This window comes from Poeciliopsis prolifica, unplaced genomic scaffold, assembly GCF_027474105.1.
Source record: "Poeciliopsis prolifica strain line A6 unplaced genomic scaffold, Auburn_PproV2 SCAFFOLD005, whole genome shotgun sequence".
In the NCBI taxonomy this organism is placed as follows: Eukaryota; Metazoa; Chordata; class Actinopteri; order Cyprinodontiformes; family Poeciliidae; genus Poeciliopsis; species Poeciliopsis prolifica.
In genome coordinates, this window is record NW_026562380.1 from 2,865,314 (window position 1) to 2,892,868 (window position 27,555).

General features: G+C 38.2%; 1 protein-coding gene across 12 annotated transcripts in view; it reads right to left on the reverse strand.

Annotated features, from left to right (window-relative positions):
• The window catches only part of LOC129359974 (actin-binding LIM protein 1-like), a 41,385-nt gene that overhangs the window by 5,110 nt on the left and 8,720 nt on the right, over positions 1 to 27,555 (reverse strand). For 4 of the 12 annotated variants that reach the window (XR_008605974.1, XM_055029987.1, XM_055029984.1 and 1 more), the window contains exons 2-20: positions 18,375 to 18,512; positions 15,782 to 15,965; positions 15,021 to 15,130; positions 11,711 to 11,837; positions 11,515 to 11,608; positions 10,146 to 10,233; positions 9,314 to 9,378; positions 8,951 to 8,995; positions 7,017 to 7,094; positions 6,746 to 6,904; positions 6,580 to 6,624; positions 6,395 to 6,430; positions 6,180 to 6,309; positions 4,825 to 4,944; positions 3,829 to 3,933; positions 3,472 to 3,519; positions 2,117 to 2,257; positions 241 to 326; positions 7 to 130 (exon numbers count right to left, since the gene is read on the reverse strand). Coding sequence is in view for 11 of the 12 variants with exons in the window: in XM_055029987.1 (XP_054885962.1) it covers positions 7 to 130; positions 241 to 326; positions 2,117 to 2,257; positions 3,472 to 3,519; positions 3,829 to 3,933; positions 4,825 to 4,944; positions 6,180 to 6,309; positions 6,395 to 6,430; positions 6,580 to 6,624; positions 6,746 to 6,904; positions 7,017 to 7,094; positions 8,951 to 8,995; positions 9,314 to 9,378; positions 10,146 to 10,233; positions 11,515 to 11,608; positions 11,711 to 11,837; positions 15,021 to 15,130; positions 15,782 to 15,965; positions 18,375 to 18,512 (1,923 nt within the window). In the remaining variant the exon portion in view is untranslated. The remainder of the gene's footprint in view (positions 1 to 6; positions 131 to 240; positions 327 to 2,116; positions 2,258 to 3,471; positions 3,520 to 3,828; positions 3,934 to 4,824; positions 4,945 to 6,179; positions 6,310 to 6,394; positions 6,431 to 6,579; positions 6,625 to 6,745; positions 6,905 to 7,016; positions 7,095 to 8,950; positions 8,996 to 9,313; positions 9,379 to 10,145; positions 10,234 to 11,514; positions 11,609 to 11,710; positions 11,838 to 15,020; positions 15,131 to 15,781; positions 15,966 to 18,374; positions 18,513 to 27,555) is intronic. The other 8 variants (XM_055029994.1, XM_055029992.1, XM_055029985.1 and 5 more) reach the window with 7 other exon arrangements.

Here is a 27,555-nt window from a genome sequence, read left to right on the forward strand (position 1 = left end):
GGCTACCTGCGTCACAGTTGTTCATTTTGGGATCGTAGCGCTGAGCAGAGAGGCTGCGCGCATGCCGCTCCCTAATCTGCTCTTTCTCCATCTCCTCCTTCAGAATGAGTTTTCCCAGACCAGACTGAATCTGCAGAGTCAAAACCAAACATTAATCCAATGCCAAACAGCTTCAGAGAATAAACAGAGACAGCTATACAGTATTTACAGTAACAGGAATCTAAATATTATCTGACCAACCTTACTGAGATGTTCTTCCTGAAGTTGCTTTCTTTTGAAAGCTTCTTCCTCCTCCTCTTCTCTAGACCGCCTCCTCCCTTCTGAACCTACAAGATTTTAGAGAAGTTACAAAAACCATCATAAGACTTAATTACACCTAACACAGAACTCAAACAAACCTGTGTCCTTTAGGGAGACCATGCTTTACAGACACGTCCAGTGAAAAGTTTACATACACTCATTAAGGGCTGATTAATTTAGGTATTTTCTCATTGAAGTGAATCATTTTTCCCAGGGTGGAACCATTAGACCCCAAACAAACTCACTAATTTTTAAAAAACAAAGGAACTTGAATCTAGACTCCATTTTGTGTAATGTCTAAATACGAAGGCTCAAATCAAAAAATTAACCCAGACTATAAATTATGTGATTATGCTTAAAGAGCTGCAACTTCATCTCTTCTGGCTGAAAATGTGACCAATGTTCTTGACATAGCAGGTGGAGCTCATTTGAATTGATTGGTTTCTTGGTATGGACTCTACTTTTAAGCATAAACCGTAAAATTTTAACATAGTTAAAGTGAAACCATGCCAGAGTTTTAATGCCAGCCTGCTTCAGATTTCCCAAAAACAATTTTGATGTGATGGGATCCTTGTCTTGTTGAACGATTCAGGTTTCAAACTGTTAGCTTTTGATTGGAGCAGAAGTTGAAAACCCTGAAGGTTTGTTGCTTGTGCGAGTCGGTGGCTGCAAAGTTGAGCTGGCCTTTTAAGTGTCAGTTGTGGAGCTGTCAGGTATTTTTTTTTTTTTTTTGGGGTGGATTTTTCACAGAAGTCAAAGAGGAAGAGGAAGAGGAAGTTCTATAATTTTGCCCAGCTGAGGTAAGTCAGAACTCCTATAAATAAAAACTCCAGAAATTGTACTTTGGTTTCAAGCACTTACAGCATACAGATATTTAGTGTAAATATATACCATTTAGAAAAAATACATCAAATAATAAAGTAGACGGTATATGTAGGTGTACAGTCATTTTTATATAAAGAAAAGAAGAAAACAAAAGACAGGCTCTGCTAGAGTAAATATGCTAACGCTGTTTCACCAACCTAAATATAAAAGTCTAATAGTTTGTGTCCAGGATGTGTGGGGTCTGCAGAGAAGTTAGTAACACTTAATTGAAGAATTATGGAAGTGTATGTGTTTATTTGAGCTTTAATGCATAATTTCAATACTTTACTAATAAGACAAATTCAACAAAAAGTCAAACTCACAAACCCAATTTCTGTTTTTATGCAGCCATTTCACCCTGGGAAAAGAATGGCTAAAATAAATACATAGATGCCTGTAATTATTATGACACCTACAAAGAGAGGATGTGAACTTCTCACCAAAACTATTTGTTGAGGGCATAGAAAAACAAACCAAACATGGCTGGCTCAATAACTAATAGGTGGACGATTTAACACAAGTCTGAGACAGAGCTGACGAGACAGACAAACAGAGAGACACTTGTTGGATTATTTGGGTACACAGACGTCACAGCTAAATTACAAAATTTAGAGGATGTCGAATACACAGAATGTAAGACAGACAGACAAAAGTTTGAAGTCAGTCTCAGTTATCTCTGTCCAGGTTATTTGGGATGCTTTTATGATTAACTGAAGCAATAAAGCAAGACCTCCTGAAGCAGAAAATAGGACAGCAGCAACAGAAACCAAACCACGCCTTCACTCAGCGCAAGCAAAACTTAAATGGCAACTGATGGGTAGGTAAAGGATTACACTGGGGGTTGATGGAGGGAGGCAGGTAAGCTGGGGGTAGGAAACAAGCAAAGCTCTGTCTGGATGAGCTTTTATTTTACCACCAGGGGCAGCTGCGCACACACAACCATCTACCGTACCTAAAACAGCGAGAGAGTGGGGCCAACAGTCGCCCTCACTCCGGGAGCTGTCATCCAGGGAGGGAGCATGGGCAGCAGGGAAGGTGGCGGATCTGATGATGTCCTCACCAGACTTGCTTTGCTGAGCTACGGCAGCTGTATCTAGGTTGGTAATCATGGGAACTGAACTATCAGTGTCTGGGTCACTGTCTCACAGCCACAAGGAAATATCTTAGCGCCACAATCATTCAGTACTGGGTCATGTGTTCACAGTGCAAAAATGAGTTTCCCTAGCGAATCACTGCGTGTCATGCAGGGCAATAAAACAAGCTGGAGCAGCTAATCCAATTCATTGAGATGAAAACTTAATGTCTATTTTATAGGCCAAAATAGAGCTGCAACATCTCTGTTCAGAGGTAAAAGCTTAGCGAATAAGGTGTTAAAGACACATATCTACTTTTTTTTTTACTATCAATAAAAAAAAAACACTTCCTCCACTTTAAACTTGAAAACTGATAGATTTAAACATAGTTGATTTAAACATAGAATGCTGCTTCAATCTAAAGCATCAAACAGGTGAAAGTAAACTAAAATAACAGCGCCAATCTCAACTTTAATTCATATGGGGAAATATTTTGGAAATGTTGACATGTTAATTAATCCATTAACATGTCAATGGGTCAATTCTGAGTCAAACATTTCAAGCCCATTTTGATTTTTTGTCAATTAAAAGAAGGAAAAATATGTGAACTGGATCAGTTTTGGGGGGAATTTAACCAAATTTAATTACAATTTATATGAGCAAAGAAAACAGGACTTGTATGAAAAAGCTAGCAAACTCAGGTTGCAAATTCAACCCAACAAATTAATATATTAAAGCCCATATAACATTATAGTTTAGCTTACACAACGCCGCTCATGAAGAATCAACATTACTGCCTACTACTGCAATCCAGCAAGAGTTTTGCACATTGTCTTATCCGAGCCACAATCACACCATTTTCAGAACTTGTTGATATGGACAAAGTGCAGTGTAGAAGCAAACTACAGACAGAAAAGGATTAGAGACAGACTTCAAACATCACACTGACACTGAAGGTGACTATGATTAGATGAACACACTGAGTCAACTGGGTTCAGTTGAGATTTTTTTCTTCAACTTTCAAAAATGTTTCTGTTTTTTTTTTTTTATATTTAATACTCGAAATTGTTTGCATTTTTATTTACTCCTTAGCGCTTAGATAGAACATATCCATCTTAGATAGATGGAAACAACTATTAAAAACATTTCTGTTTTAATAATAACTCAGTAAGAATTTTTCATTTTTCTTGAATTATCACTCTGCAAAACAAATCCTGAATTAGGCAGAAGTTACCGTGAAGTTTGTAGATGGGTGGTTTTCTGTAGATGTTGATCCCCTGATCTGAAAGCAAATAAATACAGAAAAACTTCACTTAGAAAACTGCTGTTTGTATTTACTAAATAATTTTTGCCTGGTATTAAAATTGCTCAATGTACATTTGAGTGTGACAAAAAAGACGTTTGCATTGTACATCATGTTTATAAGCCAACTTAATTTTTTTATACATATTTTGTGGCTGTAGGTCTAAAAGCGGATCCTTTATGGTGTAGAGAGAGACAGAAAGAAACAAACCAATTGAGACAACAGCATAACAGAAATGCAAAGAGAGTCAACAGGACGAGCAGTGACAGGGTGCGCTCCAGCTCCTACCTGGGACGTGGAAATGTTTAGGGGTCTGAGAGAGAGGCGGGGTGACCGGCCGGCTGTCGGGCCTGAGCGGCAGGGGGGAACTCCGGCCACTCGGTGGGTCGGGGCCTCCAGTGAGAAGAACCAAGAACAGAACATGAGCAGGTTCACTGAAGTCTGAATTGCGAAACACACAGGGGCCAAAAGGAGCAGGTGAGGGGATGCTGGATGAACAAGACGCATTCTGGGAAACCCAATTGATGGAGTTGAACAGATGCAGCTCAAACTAACTGATAAAAATCTCTGGAGATGGTAAATAATGTTGGTTAATCATAGGAGCTTTTATTTAGGAAACTAATTCCTCAAAGCAAGCAGCAGCTAACCTTCATAGTAGAGAGGAGAAATATTTGTGCCAAGTGAAATTTTCCACATTTTCTCATATTCAAGCCACAAACTGGCGCGTGTTCTCTAACAAACCTCCGAGGCTTTTATAAGTCACTCTGTCTTCTGAGAACAATTGGTTGCATTGCTTTTTTCTAGGGAGCAAAAATGAAGCTGAATGCAATTGCATGCCACACTTTTCAGATTTTATATTGCAAAATGTTTGAAAAAACATGCATGGGACAAAATCAGAAAATGTTCAGTATGAATGAATATTTTTGGAGGGCAGTATGCCTAACCCCTTTATTGTGTTTTAGTTTTAGATTTAATGGACCTATTGTGCAATCCAGTAGGGGTGATGAGATGCTAGATATTGACTTTGTTTTGCAGATATCTGAAAAGTGCATGCAAAGTGACTAAAGACTAAAGTCAGCTGTTTTAGTCAAACTGGTGCAAATTGGTGAAAATGTAAGGCTTTGGCTGCAAGACTCTTCTTAAGACAAACTACAGGTGTGGTTCTGACGGGATATGGAGATGGATCCGGGTGAAAGATGACACAATGATGAGGGGCATCCATCTGACTGAATGGAAATGACGTGTTGGTTCAAAACTGGGCATCAGACACATGTGGCCCCTTACCTTGGCTATGGGGGAGGAAGTGGTGTCTGAAAGGGGAGGTGGGACGAGAGTCACTATTTCTGGAGCCCACACTGTTACTGCACAGGGAGGAGCAGAGCTTCTGCATGCCTGTCAGAGCTTCTGCAAGGAGGGAGGAAAGGCGTGGGGCAGAAACCCCAGCACCAAGCCGCAGAAGTGGACAATGTGAGGAGGAGGAGCAGGAAGTAAAAGGGCGAGACGGCAGGGGGCCAAAGGAAAGGGAAGAAATACATGAGTCAAAGGTGAAAAAGAAATAAAAGACACCCAAAGTGAAAGGTAAAAAGTAGGGGGAAAAAAACAAGTGTTAAACTTAAAAGGTACTTGGCCATTTTGCCCCCTTACTAGTTTGTACCATCACTTCATGCTGCTGCCATTCCAGTCTAACTAACCTTCCCAATCATTATTTTGCCATTGTACTGAAAAAAAAGTCTTATCAGGGATTTTTGGTCTAGTTTCTAGTGCAAATCACTTAGTGGACTTCAAATAAGACAAAACTAACTTACAATTTAACGGAGCTTATTTTAACTGCATAGTTCCTTAATATTGAATTGAAAGGAAAGTACTAGACTAACTTCGCACATTAATGATTTTGCTAACTTTGAAAACATTTAGCACACTTTTTACCAGATTAATTCTAAAGCACTAATTTACTTGGGCGTTTTGTAAACTTTCAGTTGAATAAAGTTCAATGTCTGTGATGAAGTTTTGGTTCTCGCCTGCTGAATTTCTCAAGTAATTACAGGTTTATATTCATGCTCTTATTTTGAAGTGGGTGAAAACTGTTTAGGCAGTAGTTCCGTTTTCTCTCCTCACCTCTCTCAATTTGCTTCCCAAAAACTTTATTTCAAACTTAGAAATAGGATCAAAATAAAACACGACAGTAGAGAGCAACGTGTAAATATGAATATAATACCCAAGGCATTACAGTGTATGTAAATTAGAATATCAAAATTAAATTGTTGCTCATTGGTTATAGTCTTTCAAGGGCAAATATAATGTAAACTGAAATTAGCAATTTAGCCTTAACAGAACTGATGTTCAGGATGAGTTCTTTAAGGTTAGCAAAACTAACTTTTAAGTTTGCTGTGCACACCACTGTATGGTTATTCATATTAATTACTGGAAATTACATTAGGCCATTGCTCCTGAATCGCCAAACAGAGGTGACGACTATCTAATGGAGGTAACATATTGACCCTAAAGAGATATTCCACCAAGCCAATTTGAAATGAATCATTTTCAAGAAGATAAGCGTCACAATAAACTTGAAATTATTTGTTTTGAAAGAAAAAAAAACGTGACCAGACCTCCACATGCTGATCTCTTCGAGTACGCACCAGGTCTGTGAAAATGCTGCGGTGATCGTGATAGGGTGGGAGTGTAACCATGACGATTATACACCGGGGAACCTATGGAGCCTTGGCTGGTGGATCTTTGGAGAATCCGGTCCCTCCTGTCGTAAAAACTCTGTCACACATGCACAGATTGGGAAATGTTTTATTGAGATCATTCACACTGTAAGTCACAGAGCGAACGGAAACGACTGGCTCACCTCGGCTGATGGGGTTGGCGACATGTTTCTTGATGACTTGAAAAATAAAACAGTTCTGATTCAGAACAGCTGTTTTGGGGTTTTTTTCTTATAACAAAGATTTAATATAATTTATATTTCCTTTTTCATTCAGTGAGTGATGGTTTCATAACTTTCATAGCAATGTTCATCGGGAGACGTCTTACCTTATCATCGGGCATCGGGGAACGCTCCCGTCTAGCAGAGTGGAGCTGAGAAAAAACAAACAGTTGTCTCAAGGAAAACTGTATTTTTTTTGTTCATCTTTACCCGGGTTCTATACATTTTGGTGTGCATACAGCAGAAGAAGAAGCATGCAGTTATTGTATTTACCTCTCCCACATACTCTCGTCTCTCGTCTTTCTCATCCAGGGAGGTTGTGTACATAGGTTCATACGTGATAAGATCGGGGCGCTCAATGTCATAAATGGCTTTGACTTTTGGAATGGCAGCTAGGTCTCTGTAATCAAGGATCTCATTGTCTACTTTTGCCTAGAGATACAAATATGCAAAGACACACAATAATAAAGGGAGATTATTAAGATTTAAAACTCTAAATATATCTATAGATGTATATTTAGAGATGTCAGCAGGAGTTTCTCACATAGATGGTGTGACCCGGTGAGCCAGGTATGCTTGACCCAGGTCTGGAACAAATGCTCTCAGACGATGACCTCGTAGGCTATGAAATACAAAAATATGAGTAGATTTTTTTTTTAAACTCTCTATAAGTCACTCTTTTAACACAATCCACATCTAGCTGCAATCTGTAAATGCAACTACATTTCAATTCATTTTAATATCACTGAAAAGTTCATTTACTTCACCAAATGAATTAAAGTCAAACTAGCATACTACATAGGTCCATCACATACAGGGTGACATATTTTAAGCATTTATTTCTGATAATTTCAGTGACTATGGCTTACAGCTAATGAAAAACAAAAATTTAGTTTCTCAGAAAATGTAAACATTACTTAAGAACAACGAAACCAGCAGCACCGAATTGCTATAATACAGAAATTATGAAGAAGACGAACTTTACAGTTATACAACAGACATTCATTGACACTTTCACATGAAAAATAAGCTACAAAAAGTCTTTGCAAAAGAAGTTCACTGCTCACAGAGAGCTGTGTCCAACCGTACTAACAGGAAAGTTTAGTGGAAGAAAAAATGTAGTAGAAAAAAAGTGCAAAAGCATCAGAGATGTTTGCAGCTTGATGTTTATTTGGCATCTGAGGCACATTTTACATGAATTACTGAATCAATGCAGTGTGGTATGGATGCAATCAGTTAAGCTGAGGCATTAAGAAAGCCCACGGGACCTTGATAGCCTTCGGTTCACCTTCATTGTTAGTTCTGGTGTCCACGAAGCAAAATCCAATTATTTTTCTCCTTAGCCCAGGTAAGACACTTCTGACATTGTCTCTGATTCAGAAATAGCTTAAGATAAGGGATGTGACAGTAGAAGTAAATGTCTTTTATGTGTGTGGTGGACCTTAAACTCCCCTAAACTCTAAAATCACCTTGTTTTACAATCCCCTCTATGCTTCAGTTGTTCCTGTTATTTGTGTAGTTTTCTTTAATAGATATTTTCCTTCCACTAAGCTTTTTGCAGTTTGCTAACAGCCATCTTCTTTAACAATGACCTTTTGTGGCGTGCCTTCTAACAATACACTTGGTTGACAACTCATAAGCAGTGAGTTTCTCACATGGGATTATATTGTTACTATAACAATACATTTCTATACTGATGGTTTTGTTGATCTAATGTGATATTCAGAATTTTCTAAGAAACTGAATTTTGGGTGCCTTAATGGTGTTCTAATTTTTTGGATGCACTTGCAGATTATTATCCAATCCCTCTGAACAGTTCACATTAGGTTAGTTGTGTGAGCAATGAAGGGGGGACCACTTTACATCTTACAGCAAGGTTGCCCAGATCCAGACCTGGAGAGATGCAGTTCTGCAACTTTCAAATGTATCTCTGCTCCAACCAATCTGGATCTAAAGAATGGTTCGTTTCAAGATTTTGATTCAGTTGTGCTGCAGCAAGGACGTATTTAAAAGCTGCAAGACATAATAATTGGTCTTCTGCACTCCGGTCTTGAAGTAACCTAAGCTACTTAATACTAACATGTCATCTCATGCTTAGTTCATTCATTTGCAAATTTTGCAAAGTGAATGAGAGCTTTAGCTCTGTGGTTTGATGATCTAAAGAGCCTCATGCTTGGAAATGAGAAAACTGAATAGCAGCAGCAGCAGGTCTGAATCAGATGAGTTTTGGGTAAATGGAGGTTTTGTAAAAAAAATACTCAAAACTCAAAAGTTTTCTCCTCCACCAAATGTGCGCCTCTTTGTCTCATCATGCAGCGTAGAAGTGAAGTAGATTAAGTCTGCACTGAATGGCTGAGCCAGAGAGAGGGCACTGCAGGCTGTCTCCAGCAGGTGGCAGCATGTAGTGATCTGGGTCCTTAATGTATGTGGTGGAAATACAGAATGATGCCGTCTGAGAGCCAATACTGAATACAGTACCTGCCTTTCTGTTTGTTGGAGGAATAAGAGGGACGGAGGCAACAGCTGTGGAGGAAGGGAGAGGGGGGAGTTCACAGTGCCTCTTCTGCCCAACACCAGTTCACACACACAAACATCCACACGCACATCATCACATGTAAATGAACAAACAAACACATGCACACAGCCTCGACAGTGCCCAAGCAGGCAAATTATTTTAACCACAGATGGTTAAAGTTTAACAAGTCCATCCAGGGAACGATAAGAGAGCATGTTGGGCTTGTTACACATTCTTAATCTCTATCTTTTCCTGGAAAATAATGTCAAGAGGGCGAGACAGAAAGGTAACAGGAAGTGGTATAGAAATATTTCCCAAATTCCTACCCGTTCTCTGTGTCTCTCCTCTGTTCTGGTGGTGTTCTTGCACCCGGGATGCCACACTGTCGAGCCTTGGAAGCAAGATGGAAGACAATTATAAAAGCCCACAATTCAAAGAATTATTATCACTCATCATTAAAGCCAAATCTGTGCCAAGAAAAGAAACAATCTTCATGAACTCTACAAATTCTGACAAGAATGTTGATCAAATATTCCTCCAACTATCATGTGGGGAAATTGTTGATAGCTGCATATGTGTTTTGTTTGACTAAAGATAAATATATGGATGAGTTTCTCAAGATCTTGCTGGGATATTAATCCTTTGACCTTAAAAATGTTCTCCAGGTGATAGAAGGTCGACTTTGTAATTGTCTTTATTTGTCTCTGAAATTTCAGGTGCTAGTTAGGTTTAAGGTAACGGTCAGGTTTAGCCTACATAAATTAATTTAAAATAAATTTAAGTCAATGGAAAGTCTTTGTGGAGATATAAAAACATGAATAAAATATACCAGTATGGACATACAAATAACATGATTAATGTTTGGCTTCAAAGCAGAAAATTACAATAAGTAGAAAAAAAAGAACTTAAAACAATTTTTAATTCTTAAATTGCCAATTTGTTGATATCTGCTACTGAAGTTAATATAAGACAAATTAGAGAATTAATCGCTTTATTTGTAGCTTAATCGTGATTGGAGAAACTGGAAAGGCAACAACGATCACGTGAAACAACCTCTTACATTTAGGCATCTATAATATTTCCTATTTCAAATGCAGTACTAGTGGCTCGCCTAAGATTTACCCAAGAGATCACAAAAGTAAATTTAGTTCCACTCACCTTGCAGATACATCTCTTCTCCCTCTGTGAACATCTGATTGCACCTGCTGCATCTCGCACAACTGGGGTGGTAGTGTTTATCTCCTGCCTAAAAAACATGCAGCAAACACTCAAGACTTCCAGGTTATAAAGCCAGGTGCTCCACCTGCTTCCTGTTGCATTTATTCCTCCTTCCAAGATCCAGGTTACTCTTAATGTATCACACTTCCGTTAAAGGGGATGCTTAGTATCACTTTACATATTGCATTCAAGCATGATGACCCACAAAAACGCTGACTTTGTTCAAAATGTGACCTCACTGACATTCACCCACTCGACGGTCAACCTGCCTTTCAAATACCCGCTTTGAGCAAACCCTCAAAACGCAACGCAATGAAAAGATATGATAGCAGGAGAGTCTAAATTTCCTTCCACTCTGATGTGGCACTTTGCATGCAAAGTGCTCCATTATAAAAGCTAGTGTGAATTTGACCACGGATGATAAATAGGCAAATGAAATACAGCCTGCAGGATAACAACTCTGTGTAACATTTCAGCCTGCAAGTGGCCACTTAGTGATATGCATAGTATTTGCATTTTACTGCATAAAAAAGTTCAGTTGTCTGTGCTATTGCTTTTCAGTTTATGGCCTGACTCAAATTTCTTTTTCAGCATAAAAATAAAATTGATGTTGTGAATGAGGAAATGCTTTTTCTTATATGTAGTTTCAGAGAGTATAAAGGGCTCCTGTTTGCGTCTGTAGGGTTAGAATTGCTGCACAGACAGATAATCAGTGCCTAAACATGTTAACAATTACACAAACACAGCTCACACCATATGAAGCTTTAGCCCAGAATTTCATAAGAGCTGCACGACATACAGAATTAATAAATAATCACATCCTAAATGTCAGACGACATTAGGTGGGTGGGTTTATGTAATAATTATGCAATTTGTGGCAATGAAAACTTGTAGAGTGCATGCCACTGGAGTTACAAAATCTGCAAAGAATTAATATTTTACATGCATAAAGTCATGTAAAAGAGTCTGCTTGGATGGATGCTGAAGAGATTACACATCAGGGATTACAAACTACATTTCACAATTCTGCTCTGTGCAAGAATTTATACTGGAAGCGGAGCAGCTTAATATATGCAAATTCTACATCTTTTTCAGTGCAAAACATGTAAATGCATATGCATATTCCTAACAACATTATGTTCCTTCATATTCTTACCTTAGGCAGGGTCACATAGGAGTAAAATGAGGTTAATAATTTGGTCCCAGAAGCATGATAGATGGCTGCACAGAGAGTGCAAAGGGACACATCTTCCTTTTGTATGGAGCCTATCAGCGGTATGCAGGGTGTGCTCCGTGTGCAGTTTCTTACCTCTAACACCTTCCCCGTGATGAACTGATGACACGCCTCACACTGAACTCCAAAATGGATCTGGTAGTCCTTCTCGCAGTAGGGGGCGCCATCCCTATAAAGAGGAGCGAGACAAATCCAATCCAGGATCCAGACATACTGTCACAATACACGGCTGGATCTGAGCAGGAGGCGTGTTGAGAGAGCAGCTGCTTACTTGCTGATGTACTCCCCAGTCAGCACTTTGCCACAGGCCTTACACTTAAAGCAGCCCAGATGCCACTGTCTGTCCAACGCCAGAAGAGCCTGACCGTTCTTGATGTCGCGACCACATCCTGAGCAATCTGGGAAGGCATAAGGAGTAAAAAGTGTGGTTAGGTGCAATACAAAAAGGTTAATTGCTGTCAATAATGCCAATAAAAAGTAAAACTCAGTTATTACGTAGCTATTTTGCACATTTTATACAATTATCTATGTCAAGTGTTCTTTTTTTGTTCATTTTGCAGCTAATAAATTCAGTTGATCAGACAGGAAGAATATTACATGAATGGAATACTTTTTTTTATTTTTATCCATTAGTCTGATGCCCATGCCAGTCATGAAGAAGACTGACAGGTGTCCCATAGGCAGTCACCCTCCACAAGGAGGTTGAATCACCAATGGGTCACTGGTTGTTCACTAAACGCTGCATCCAGGCATGTTAATGGAAGGTCGGCTGGAAGGAAAACCACCTCCTTGCTCAACAAATTAGCGATGATTTAGGGAGCAAAGACATCGGCTGGTGTTGGTCCACAGTTTTAATAAATTTCAAAGTCAATGTGGTCATCTACTTCAAAACTTCCCCTTCTACAGACAATGGAAATGTTGATATCATTCTCCAGCAGGACTTGACACCAGCACACGATGCCAAACGTACCAAAATGTGCTTTAATGAAGATGGTATGCTTGCGCGTTTTAGGCTGGGAAATTGGCTTAATTTCTGTGTTGCTGAATTTCATATTTTACTAAGCTATATTTTTCAAAACACTTAAAATATATAATTCTGTGTGTGATAAGTCACAGTTTTAAAAATGAATTCAAGTAATAAAATAAATAAAACTATATTCTAACTAAGTGAGCAATATTTTGGTTGAATTATAAAATATATTGACAGTGCCAGAAACAAAAGTTGGATTCAAGTAAAAACATGCCTCCACAAGCAGAAAAACTAATCAAGCATGTCAATTCTGACTGGAGACATTAGATGGTGATAGAGTGCAATTAGCAGCGGTCTAACAGTTGTTCCTTCTCATCAACACTCAGGACTGAAAGCTTCATCCATATCCAAGTGGGATTTTGAGGGAGTGCGAGTGCAAAATGTTGGTTGCCATCTCTTTTTTAATAAATAGAACAACTCAGAGCCAACTGTAAGCACAGAGGATAACTTTGTAAGGCATAGCAAGGCTGTGATGATGACGCGAGTAGAATCAGCATGCCTTATTTATAGGTGACCTTGTCTAAAAGCTCTTCAAACGCAAGCAGAGAGACCAGCAGGGGTGGGAGAGGCAAGCAGGAGGGAGAGGATGAGAAGCTGGAAGAGGAGGGGTATTTCAGGGCAACGCATTCCCTGCTCCAGAGGGAAGGAAATGCATGGGCATGAATTATTTAGCAATGCCAGTCTTCGTGTTATACACAAAGAAGAGCTGTGCAGAGAGAGAGCTGGAGGATCCCCTTCAAAAGGTGGACCTCTGTCATTCCTCTCATTCCTTTGGTTTTATGGAGACTTTCTGGGATATTACACGGATTGGAAAAAATTCCTTTACATCTGTTTAACATTTAGCTTTAGTTGGGCTTTTATTGCCTGAGTAAACAGCTTATGACTGCAGATTGTAGTGAAAATTACACCATTTTAAACTTTCAAGAAAGTTGTCTATAGTGACTATACAAAGTAATCACCTTATATGTTTTACCCTTTTTATTTTTTACAAATAAACTGAAATATTTACAAAAATATTTCAGTTTATTACTCTAGTAAGTATTGCAAAAAGGGAATGTTATGACTTCATCATATGGGTTTTAATTTTTATTCCTATGATAATGAACACAGTGAACAACCAATAGCAATTATTCCAAAACCATCTGGACATCAAATTAGAGATAACGAGTAATTTAATCACATTTGTGTAGACAAAATCCTCAACTTCCTAAAACGTCTTTTTAATTTGTGAATGAATGGGGGTTAATCCCTTTTAATTGCATAAAGTCCTGCAGTTAATTGTGATTAAAAATTGTAATCATTTCATGCTCCTTTGTATTTGTATTGCCTCTTAAAATATCGATGCCCTTTAAACTGTTCCACATTTTGTGATTTCCTCTCTGTTAGATAATTACTATATGTCATCTTACAGCTGGTAACAACTTATTGAACCCTTACTGATAAAGAGTAGCTTCTCACTTCTTAAACAGCTTTGTTAAAAAAAAACCATCCTGATTGTGGAGAATATGTTAGTCTGTCTAAGAAGGTGAAATCATTGGCGTCCATCAGAGAAAACATCTAAAAAGATGGCAATGCAGACTAAAATTGGGTTGAGAACTATTAAATGCATTATCAAAAATGGAAGGAAAGTGGGGAACCATCGTCTTCAAGGAAGAAATTTGGTCAGGAAGAAATTGTGATTAATTATGATTAGCAATTGCTTAAAAAGTACAAACCTATTTGCAATTTACCACTGGCCATGAAGGAGACACAGTAGACATGTGGAAGCAGGAGCTCTAGTCAGACGAGTCCATGATTTAACAGTTCGTGTAAAACATTACACCTGGCAGAAAACTAAAAATATGCTTCACTGAGAGTAGAATGTCACCACTGCGACAAATGGTGGTGGCTGCATCATGCTTTGGGATGCTTTTTTTCTGCAGGAAGGTTAATGTGGGGACATTTCAGAAGAAAACCTGTGAGAGCCAGGAAAAGAATAGACACTAGAGTGAAGGTTCACTTTCCAGAAAAATAACACCTCTACATCTGCAGACAACTATACGATTGAAAACTTCAGAATTAGGCATCTAAAATATAAAAGTGTCTTATCATTTGTTGTGTTTTATGTTGGGTCATTTAGGTTTTTTTTTTTCACCAAAGTCTTTACCAATGGTTGCTGAAATTGGGAAAACCAATATCCTTTTTTCTTTAACTTCATAAAAACCCACCACTACCTTAACAAAATATATACAAATTTGTGGGAATATTTTTGAAAAACTGTCTAAAATGATTTATCTGTAGAATATTTCGAAATTCTCTAACATATTCTCTGGAAATTAGTAAAATCATGTTTTTAAATAAAATGTTAGTTAATATTTACATGATTTTGACATGTAAATAATTTGTAATACCCCGAAAAGCAGTAAAAAGACTGGTAAGCAGCTGCATTAAAAGTCATGGAGCAACACACTAGTTACTCCACGCTTCCCAGCCTTGAGTGAAACCAAACCTGAGCTTTTGCCAAGCTAATTTCCTTCCTGTATTTTGATAAAACAAAACAATAGCTACTTACTGCTAGAACCCAGGATGTCCTTCGGTCCAGGAGACGTGGGCTCGACGCAGTACTGACACAGGCAGTCCTTTCCGTTGAAGGTCACCCTGTCTCCGGCCGGGAACGGTCGTCTGTTAGACATAAAGTCAAAGAAACAACATGGTGTTGTTGCCCCGTGGCAAGTGTTACAGCTTATTAGTTATGGGTTGCAGGGCTGAAGATGGCAGTGCTCTCTCACAAAGATGTGTGTCAACACTGAGCGCCTGAGTAGGACATTCAGTCGGACAACGAACAGCAACGAGACATGGCATGCTGCTGCACGCTGTCAACTGGAATTCCCACCAGTCTCATCTTAGTTCATCACAACAAATCAGTCTGTGCATCATGGGCGTGGTCACTGGCTATCCTTGAAATCTGATTGGCCCCCCTGCCTGACCACACCCTCCACCTCTATCGGTCAGTTTGTGGTGTACATAGGTTAATTGTTTGCATTGACTAAAAGGTGTGCGTTATTTTATTTTATCCATTTACATAGAAATTTATTGAACTTACTCGACTTTTTTTAGTTGTAGATTGCAAAACCTATTTGTGGTTATTTTATTTTAATTTCGCGTGCCACTCGTGTCTGACCCCTTAATAAAAAAAAAAAACAATAATAATCTAGACATGCCCCGGCTGTGTATAATGTGATTCTCACTGAACTGGAATCTATAAGAAATGTTTCTGAAATCCAAGTTACGTTTGCAGAGATGTTCAAGTCATGGTTTTATCAGACCCCTTACTTGCAGATGGTGCAGACGAAGCAGGAAGGATGGTAAGTCTTGCCCAGGGCAGTGACGACTTCTCCCTCGACAAAGTCCCCGCACCCATTGCAGCGGGTGCCGTGCATGCGTTGGTAGTCGAGCATGCACAGATAATCCCCATTCTTCATGAAGAAGCCCCCCTGGGCGAGGTCACAGCCGCACACTGTACATGACACATACATTTGTTCTCATTTAGTCCTTTGCCAATATCGTTCATTAAAGCCACCCAACCTCTCCACGCACCAGTGGCTTTGTTGAGAGGCTCACCCAGTGTGTGAAATAGCTGCTGACTAAAAGGTCACAGGAAAATACATCTAACTGCTTTCTGTAATGCAGTGGGAAGCAAAACATAAAAGTGTTCGATCATCTTTGATTGTAAGGGCACAACTAAAACAAAATGAACTAATAGTTTAGCTCAGGAAAGCCATGTTGATTTGTTTTGCTGATGACTGGTTTTGAATAATGTGCCAAATCTTTAGTCTCCAACAAGTTTCCTTCAATTCAAATATAACCTTGTAGTCTGCAAAAACATGAAAGACTAAAATAACTAGAGATGTTATGTGAAAGATGAAGAAGAATGAGAAATGTGATGTGACCTTGAATTCAGCTCCAAGTTCGTAAAAACAAGTAACTTGTTTGCTCTGATCTAGGAAAATGTTGAATTCAAGCAATTAAATAAAATTTCAAAATAGTTTATTATAAGCATTTTAAAATATACAAGTAACATAAATTGCGCCACAACTTACACATTTAGCTACGACTTTGGTGGGGTTTGGTTTTGGTGGCTGGCAAAAAGCTTTTCGGTTTTTAATAAACTTTCAACAAGTAGTTTTCTATTGGCCAGAAAATTTGTGAACGTTCAACAAAAGCTCCCATCATGACCCATGCACTTTATTTATAGGCCTGTAATTTTAAAACCTTTGTGGACTATTTAATGTTAAATATCATTCTTATGTAAACGGTCAACACTAAGTCCTGAGGATGAATGCAGAGGGTGACGAAAGGAATCATCTTTAATTGCATTAGAGCCCAGAGATGATGAGATTACTGACATAACTGAGTCGAAAAGAAAACCAGCGCCAGAGACGTGGTGGCTTCAGACTTTGAGCTCCAGCTGTTTCCACTTTTCATTAGTCTCATACCACTACAGAAATAGTAAACTCAATAAGACAGATTCATGAAATTCAACTGAAAAAGATTTAGGGGAAACTTGAATTTGTGTGTCAAATGTAGTAAGAGAAAGAAACCAACGGTGTCATGTTGGTGATGTGGCTTCAGCCTCATCTATAGATTTGTCGGGCAACAGAGGATAAAGTTAAAACTAGGACTAAGACAGTGTCCATTAAAGCTGTTCTGGTGTCCCTTTTGAGAATCATTAACCCCGACCAAAATACAGAATTAGCAGTAATCTCAGCATTGGACAGTGTTATTTTGAGCCCATGGTGAGCTAAGCTAACTCTATAACAAGTGTTTAAGTCACAGATTAACAACAAAGGTTCGACAGGGATAGTTCAGGTCAAAATAAGGCTGCCTGATTAGCAATGTGAGCCTACATTATGCATGTGCCAGAATGCCAAAGGCGTACAGTGATAGGGCTGAACCCAGGTGGATTATAATGATTACATGTTGAAGTCTGGATGGCATCTTAATTAGACGTAAAAAGTGAAGAGCCCTCATTTCACCTTATGGAATGCTAAAAAGTTACAATTTCACAGTGCAGTGAAAGCATTCATAACACTTGACCTCTTTCACATTTTCTCATGTATCATCTATAAACTTTATAATAATCTGAATAGTGTGGAATATAGTTAAGACTCCACATCACTCTGAGGATACCAGATTGGTGGAAATATCATGCTGTGGGAATGATTTTCTTTATCAAGTACAGGAAGGCTGGTTAGAGAAGATGAATGGAGCTAAAAACAAGAGAACATTTCTTAGAGTCTGCAAAAGACTTTATTCAATTTGAGTCTGGGGCAGAGGTTAATCAAATGCACACCATACATTTAAATTTATTTTAAAGTTTTAATTATCTATTTCTTTGTAATTCATACTTACACTATTTTTTTCATCTCAAATACAAATAAATTACATCATCTGTGGTTGTAACAATACAAAATATGAAAGAGTTCAAGAAATATGAGTAGTTTCTTATCCTGACCCATTCTGCTTATTCTAATACAACTTTGAATGTGAACAAATATATATTTCACCTGTAGTAACCTTCTTCACACATCTTACTATTAACGTCGTAGTCCATACAATCATATAAAATATATGACTGCTACATGAGTAGTGAGTATCTACTATTAGCACTTCAGCTACAAATTTTCACACAACTCCCACAGTTTCATTTATATATTAAAAAAGTTCAAGCTGTTTCATTTCTTGAATTGTAGAGAGACCACATGTTCATCCATCATGAGGAATATTAGGTTTCTCAAAGCTGAGTTAAGACTGAGACAATCTTACAAGCAACCTCAAATGAACACAAAAAATGTAATATTAGTTACTCAAATCAGTACATTAGTGATAATAATTTCCTGTTACAAAATGTGTGGGGGGGTTTTACCTTTACAGGTGAAACATTTCAGGTGAAAGTGTTTGTTCTGCACCCGGAGGACCTCGCCCTTGCATGGCTCCCCGCACTTGTAGCACTGAATCAGGGGCTTCTCGCTGGAGTGGTGGTGTGTGTCCGGTGTATGAGACACTGAAGAAGATGGAAAAATAAGCGTTTCTACTGGCTCTGTTAATGTGACCTTGTTCATCTGAGAAGGAACTGAATCCAAATTCTCAGAGCTTGTCAGAGTAAAAAAAAAAGTGAGTGGGACAGAGCAACTCTGGGTTTTTGGCCAGACAGACTCTCTAGAGATAACCCAAACATAGAGTGTCTTGATCAATGGAGGACGAGTCAAATTGCAAAAGGAGAGCAAAGCTTTGGAAATTACACTATAAAAAGGTATTGATAAAGTCGTTTCCACTATTTAAATTAAAGTACTTTCACCCTGAACGGAAAGCATCAGTTATATTTATGACCCATTACCGTTCATGATTAGCTTCCCATGTTTTTAAAGAGCAAACATCTCAGATAATTAAGAGTAGAAAGGTATACAGTGCTGGGAGCAGAAATAGAGTTCAGCACAAAAAGTTAAAACAAGAGCAAATCCTGTAATTACATGAGTCTAAGAAAAACCTGCAACTTGTGACAGAAACATAGGCAGCATCAAGAAACTGGTTATGATCCAGATTTCGACAGATAATATGAAAGCATAAGATAACAAAAAGGAAGATGACAAAAGAAAGAAAGCAAAGGAAACTGCAAGAAAAAAGCTGCTTTTAATTTGAGAAAACCAATGGGATTTGCTAACTTTTTTGTGCCATTATATTCTTGCGAAGCAATGATTCATTTCTTTTTTATGTGTTAAAACTCATATGGAGCCAGTTCCATCCATCCATCAACTTCTTCTTTATCCAGGATCAGATTCCTGATCTGGAAATGTTTGGAAAATTTTTTAGAAATCTCAGAGGGAAGAAACCACTGAGATTTCTGAGATTGAGGTTTATTCTCCCAGTTGATAAACCTAAATACTTCTGCGATGCTAACTACAATCACTGAAAATACAGCATCTACAGACAGTTTTTTAAATCAAATCCATAACCTTGTCTTTGTTTTAAAATATCATAGAAACCCTGTTTCTCAGCAACTCCTCTCAAACTCATGCAGCATGACATCACATCTGCTCCTTACATAAATAATGAATGGCCGCTCATGGCAGGAAAGCTAGAAAAAAAACTGTTCTTATGTCTTCCTCTGTTTTTAAAGGAGAAAATCCAGATTTAAAATTTTTTACTTAGCATTTGTACAGCAAGAAAATAAGGCAAGGCTAAAAGGGAAATGAGAATAAAGAGGAAGAATAACTAAAATGAGAAAATAAAACACTGATTTGCATTATATCTTTGTGGCATTTATTAATACACTTTACTGATGATGATCTGAGAATAAAAAACTAATTCAGCAAGCTGCAAGAAAATCTGATTATATCTGTATTAGCAAGTCAAAGGTTGACAAAAACAACTAATATGAAGCATTTTTGATGCATCTCTGCTTTCATGATATGGAATTAAATAAGAGGTTCCAGTATTGACATCACTATAGTCTTTTTACACTATTGCTAGATTGATTCATATTCGCAGACAGCACTGGTAGCTATTTTCTTTATATCAGTGGTATGTTAGCTTGTTGTCCCACCCCATAAAAAGTTTGGTGGTCCCTGACACAGACAGGCACTAATCCCCCTTCACAGTGTGCGACTCCTGCTGCAGTGCCGCACTGCACAAAGCATATCAGTGGCCTGAAACCAGCAGATTATTTCATTTTCAAAGAAATTTAACTAGGCAGCTTCTTTCACTCATCCCTTTATTTTCTATCTCTACTGTATATTTCAAAGCTGACAACACACCAACAGAGGCTTGCAACATGAAAACACACATCAAAGGATCTTTGCTCTTTCCGCTCTGCAATGAATCATTAGTCTGAAAAGCTAAAATAAGACACCAGTAAAAGGACAGAAATAGCATCATGAACAATCGATGGTCTAACCAAAGGGAGACATTACCCTGGATCATTGATTGCCAGGCCTCGCCTCAGCCTGCATCCCACCTTTACAGCTGCAGTGGCTTCCTGGTTTGATTGCAATGGAATAACTCACTGCTAAGAAGTTGCAAGTAAATTCTTACAGGCAAAATTACAGTTGCGAGAGTAATCTATTCTCAATTAGGAATGAGAGCAGTTGTGAGCTAATGAAAAACGGAGAAAGAAGAAGACAAATCCTCAGGAGGGAGATGAGAAGGAAGGCAGGTTACAGTTGGGAGGACCTGTGTCTCTGGTGTCTCTGATGTGATTACACTCAGCAGGACAATGAGTCATCTTTGGGTGAACCAAACTGCTGTGACACTGAATCGAGTGTCTGCAGCTCTGTGTGTCACATCACACCTCCATGAACAAAGCACAGACCATCTGGGTGACTGCACTGTGGAAAAATGTCTAATCTAACCATTTATAGACCCGATCCACAGGTCACTTTCTTTGACCTGTGGATCGGGTCCACAGGTCAAAGAAATAAGGCAAAAGTAACTTACAAGTAACTTTACAGGAAGATATCTGGATTTGTTTTAAGTAAAAAAGTCCTTAATATTGATTTTAAAAAAAAATACTTGTTCCATTGACAGATGATTTCACTTAGAACAAGACATTCTTCCCATGTTATAAGTTAAAAGGAAGGACCTAAACTGCAAATGTTGCTAGATATCATTTATCAGTCATATAACCATATTTCCTTGCAGCAGACTGTGAGTATGGTATAAAAAGTTACTTTAAGTAGTAAATGTTCACTTGATTAGTGTGAAAATATTTATAAAACATCCTGCAGTAGATAATATAAAGGTACTAAATAGCAAAGATGATGAAAGGATTGTCTGAATCACTCATATGAAAAATAATCAGTGTGGAGAAAAACAAAAACAAAAGACTGAAACTGCAAAAGGACAATGAGGTGAAATAATCAGGAACTGTGAAATTGGGGTTTATAAAAACTGAGTATTTTAAGTAATTTTCTAGAAACTTCTCTAGTCCACTGAAAGCAAATATGTGAAGAAGAGGGCTAAAGAGGACAAGTGGGCGGGTTCGGTATCTAACTAAATAGCGTTTTGCTTTCTTTTAGAACTAATTATGCCAAAACATTTGACATTATTGGAATTTCACACAAGAAAACATATAACTGGGTGTAAGTCAAATTTATTTTCAGTACTCATTTCCCTTTTCCTTCTAGCTTTGGTCTTCTAAATCAAGCAATAAGATGTCAGTTTTTCTTCTAATAGTTGGGTAATTGACTGTTTCTTCAACTTGAATGCCCTTTAGAGGTTTTATAGTGAAAAGCCTTTTCTTTTGCAAGAGCCACTTCGCTGGTGAGTCGAACATTTCATGTAATACTATTATTTATCCAGTGTTGAAAAAATCTAGGGCAGTGTTGAATTTTTTTCTTTTCTTTTTTGGTTCTCTCTATTTTAAGCATTTCTGTATGGACAAGAAAAAAAGGAGCTGACATCATAACAGGTTGATGAGAATCCAAGACAAATGTCGGGATCCTATTTGCTGAGGAGTTTAAATTAAATTTGAGCTTTTCAAGCCAGAGATAAACATTAAAACAGATGGTAGAGATTATGTTTTCATTTATTTCATTAAGAGTTGAACATATCTATGAAATGCATTGTTAATCTTTCTCAGAGAACTGAAATTGATCAAGTCATTATTGACTCTCTGTGAGATTTTGTTGCTCTTATTATACTACAAGGCCATAAATTTGAGGACATACGTTTTAAAATATGGATTTAGAAATGAATCTATTACTAGATCTCTAGTGGTTCTTGTGATACAGGCAAAGTGGTGCTTCATTTGCTCAAATTTATATAACAGTTTGTGAATAAGTTAGGAAGAAGCACGGCTCACATTCCTGTTTCTGGTCTGAATGTGTTGGCTCTGCTGACGGAGTTATCTGTCCTGCTTCATCGACACCGGATAAAGTGATAAATCTGAGGCTGAACACACAATGAACACCCAGAGAACCGTCCCACTGAGGGAAGAATAACTAACACGGGCCCAGAGAAAGAGGGCTGTCCTCTCAAAAGCCCAGCCTCCCAACCAATTTAACCAGAGCCTCGCTGTGTTGGCAGCAATAAATACTGCAAATGATGCTTGCAGGGAAGTGTTGAATCCCCTCAGGACAGTATATTTTTATGAAACAAGTACCCCCACTCCAATTGTACAGCCCAATGGATTGTGGCTATTGACACAAGAGTGCAGAACTTGCTGAAGAGGCTTCAAAATTTGTTGCCTTCATTTCCTGCCATGAGTCCAGAGGAATGCAAAAGCAGAGAGTTCGGAAATTGCACCGGGAGAAGAGGAATTCCATAAAACAAAAAGGCAGAAAAACAAGAAGACTTCATAAAATATTCAATTGCTCTTTTCCTTTGTTACTGTTGAAATTGCAGACATAAGAGCTTCCAAATGTACGTCAGTCAGTGTGTGCTTTCAGGAGTTTGTGACCAAAACAAATACACATTGAGAGGGATACAGGCAATTGTCTCCACTCCTTTTGTACTAGCCAATAATTTTGGTAACTGTGTCCACTTCATAGACAATAAAACAGAGGCAAACAGAGTTTTTACGCCTATAATCAACCAGTCTAAACACTCAGATGGAATATTCCGGAGGGAGTCTGGGCTAAGATGAGCATCAAAGAGGCACAAATAAATCCCACCATGATATCCAATTAATATTTCTTCAAGCATGGGTATATGGATATGTTTGGGGGGTTAAAAGGGGCGGTGGAGCTTTTTATCACCCACATTTGAAAAGGAGCTTTAACTCCTCCCCCTTCATGAATATGTATGGCTCTTCTTCTTTCTGCTCTGCCACCAACATCCCAGACAAAGCACTTCAAACACTGGGCAGAAACTGTAGGAGGAGGAGGGGGGACCCTATCAGCCTCCAGCAGATCCCCCCCCTAACACTTAATAAGTAATCCTTTGGGACCTTAGCCTTGAATAATGACCTGTTCTCTACGGTTGAGCTCAACGGTGCAGAATTTTAGTCTCTAGCAGGTACACAATCATAATAATTTACTGTTAAACAGAGAGAAAGACTTCTATTATAGCCATTTATCTGAGAGGAGACAATAGCAGCTTCATGAACTGCAGAAGTCGCGATTAAAGAGAAGCTGATAAAGGCCTTGACTCTTTAATAGCCTGTATTGGCCCCATAGTCTGGTTGTATTTTCTGTGACCAGCTCACTCAGTGAAAAGCTGTTTGTTGACTTGCACAATGTAGACTATTGGCAGTTTCGCCCCTTTCTACCTCTGCTATGTTGGTCATTTCAGTCCCAGCTTTCTCAGGAGCAAAATAGAGCTATCTGCAATGGGGCAGGTCACCAATCATGCATCAGTTTACAGTTCAAATTTATTTACTAGTCTCTGCTGTAAGCAAATGTGGCTATATGTTTTTAAGAAATAGTATAAAAATAGTACAATCACGTGAGGTTTTGGACATTTCACATCTGACTTTTTCAGGTATGAACTTTTGTCCATCAACCTATCCTGTGCGGTGCTTTATTTTTAAAAAAATCTTACCCACTTTGACAACAACAATAATTGTATATTCTACTCACAATCTACTGCATGGAAATGTGATTGCATGACTAACAAATAATATCTACAAGAAGGAAGTCATTAGAGTGTAGGTCATTTACACCCCTTTGTAGTTCAGACCAGTTAAACTTTTTCTTCATTTTTGGGTATAAAATCTTATCAGAGGGAATTATGTATCAACTAATTTCTCAATTTGTCCCCACCAGGAAGATTTATTTTATTATATTGAAAATTGGAAGTAAATTTCTATGACCTATTACAAGGAAAGTTGTTAATATCTAACAGAGGGCCCCAGTCATTGGGTGTTTCCATAAATTATGGTGGCAAATAGTCACAAAATGTTCAAATCTCACATTTATATTTAAATGAACTTGTATATTATTATCTGATATGTGGTAATATATCCAATTCCAATTTATTGTGGTTCTGATCCCAGTTTGGATGAGTTGATTCACATAAATTATAACATATACATCTCATCCAACCAGAAATACTCTGAGCAAACTCCTGCTGTTGTTCCCTGCAGTCATATTACTATTTACAGCATACTATATATAGAATATAGAGAATTAATTTTAATCAAAGATTTTCCCAGTTGAGTACAAATTTATATATGGTAAGTATAAAAAGTCCAGTGGTAGAAAACACACTTTTGTACAAGAAAAAACTCAATCCTAAGAGATCAGACCGCATTTCTTTCATGTGACTCCGGTTGTTTATAGTTTGTTGGGTTCGGACTCGCTATGACAGAACACTTATCTCATCTGTATATTCCAGTGCTGTTTGCCAGCTGTACAAACACTGTGTTACATTGCTGCCTGTGAAAAGGAGTTTAGCTCCTTTTTCAGGGTGTAGGCACAGGCAAGCTTCAAAGATGAGGCACCACTGCAGTCGTCTGCAGTCCTCTGCAAAAATAAAAATCAGAGGAGACAGCTACACTTGAAAAGGAAAATGTCACATTCATATAATGAATGTGTGGAGTTTAGGTCAAGAAAAAAGGATTTTAATGTTGTACATAGTCTTGCGTAATAAATATGGTGAAAGAATTTGAGGAGCATATTAGTTTTTGAGTTTAAAAATAGGTTAGATACAGGGGTGTAATAACATTATAACATCACAATATTTCTAATCTAGTCTTGTGAAATCACACTGTTGCGTCGGTAACACTCAGTTACAAAAGCACTGAAGAAGACTCCACCAGTTTTAAAATAGGTTTTGTGCCAAAGGGTTTATTACTCACGACAGTAGAACATTATTTATGCTATTAGCTCCTAATATAAAAATGGCTATTTCAAAGTTTTTGATGCCTGAACTTGATCTGATTTTTTTTGGTTAACAGTCTAAAACATAGACTGATTAAACTTAACCTGGATAAAACTGAACAGAGTAGGATGAATAAATCCTACACTGTTCAATTTGAACTATAGAACATGTCAATTTATAGCATTGACATGTTCAATGTATGGACTACAGTCAAATTATAGTGAAACCATAGTCAGTCTTGATAAGGTAAAGTAATTTATTTGTTTGGGGGATAAAAACAGAAGCCAGTTGGAATAAAGTTTTTATTTAGATCAAGTAAAGCTAGAAAATGCTAGCTAACTGGAGAAGCTAGCTAGTGAGGGTAGCTAACTGGAGTAGCTAGCTAATGAAGATAGATAACTGGAGTAGCTAGCTAGCTTTTTTACACTATTTCTTGTACTAAAAGGTTTGACACACAGCTTACATTTTATTGCCTGTTTGTTAAATTAATGTCTATTACTCTGAAAGATGGCTACTCATAATGTTTTATGTTTGTCTTATCTTTTCTAATGAAGAAACATAAGCTAATTGCCTGTTTAGCATGTTGTCAAACATGGACTGAATTGTCCTACACTGTTTACAAATTCTTCAAAACATAGTTTGTGGTTTGTGAAACGTTTCATCTCTGTCAAAATGAATAAGGAATCCTTGAGGTTTACAGTTTTTTCCCACAAATTATTGCTAAAATCACATCTTGTTCTCATCTACCAGATACTGTGCAACTGTCTCATTTTAAGAGTTGGTTGTACTCGTGACAACCATTTAGAGAGGAGCAGCTCTCTAAATGAAGACCTCTTTCTAGCAACAAATCGCAACAATGTCCAGATAAAGTGGCTGCACACAACTATGAAAAATGTCCAGAGGGAGTCTGGGAAAGGGAACATGTGGGACCCAGAGGTTACAGAAGTTCTGCCAGCATCAGAGCTCAACCGCAAGGGCCGTTTCTTTGTGGCCAGTCAGACCCACATGAAGGGACCAGATTCAGAGCTGGACACCGCCTCCAGCCGTCAGTGCGCGGTCACATGCATAAACAGACTTACTCAATAAAATCTGTCAAAAATATCTGCAACCCCATTTTATGATGTTGGTGGGGGCAAATATAAATTCTTAGAGGGCTTACATAAATTTTACAGCATCTTTTATGGATTTTGAGCAAAATGTGTTCACAAAAATTAGGACCAAAATAAGAAGCATAAAAATATAGCAAACAAACTCAGATTTGGACTGAATCCAGGGTTCCTACGCATGTTTAAATTTAGATCATTTCCAGACTCAAAACTCAAGGGTTGATTTTTTAAGTTTTTTTTTTTTTTAAATATAACTGTAAAACTTCTCTGTGAATCCAGGGCAAATGTTTGTACAGTGGTCAGAACCTTCACAAAATCCAAATACACTTAGGGATGGATTGGATAAGATCCCTGTTAGTACAGTCGCTTCTTATTGTGACCTAATAACTTTTCCATCAATTTCCAGTTGGGTAAGCAACTAACTGTCTCTGCTACTTCAATTTAGGAGCATTTTAAGCACAAGATTTCTTCGCAACAAAAATACTCTACATTGCTTGCTTGTGACTCATTCTGACAACAATAGTCCACCTCTGGACCACACATCCTGCTAAACTGCAGGCGATATGTGGCAACTCTGAACGATGGCCCCTCCTGACTTCACCTAATTCATCCCGCACAGCTGGCTGACCTCGGTTTATGGACAGGAACAATCATCTCTCTCTTTTTTTTTTAACGGGACACCATGAATGGGGCCACGGATGACAACAATGGAGTGTACCTTTTAGAGGGTTACCATGACAACGGCTGCAGACAGAGAGAGAGAGAGAGAGAGAAGAGAGAGAGAGAGAGAGAGAGAGAGAGAGAGAGAGTGCAGGTTTGTAGCTCTGCGCAGTGTGCCTCTCAACACTGGTGCTCCACTTTTCATCTCATAATGTTTTCTTCCACACAAAGAGGACCTGGCCAAACCAAGAAGAATCGCATCATGGCTCCAGGGTCTCATCAGTTAGCATGAAGCTCCTCAGATGCTTTGTTCCATTATGCATCAACATAAAGCTTGACTCTGCCAGACTCGAAGCCAAGCGGCAGCTAAAAGGGCGTAGCATGTTCAAGTCAGCTACTCTGAGGGGATATGTTGCTGTGTTAAGGCTTTACATGTAACGCTATGACAGTCATCATCAGCGGTTCAAGCACATACAGTCCCCTCTCCCCTACAAAGAAACCCATAAAAATGCCCAGCACAAT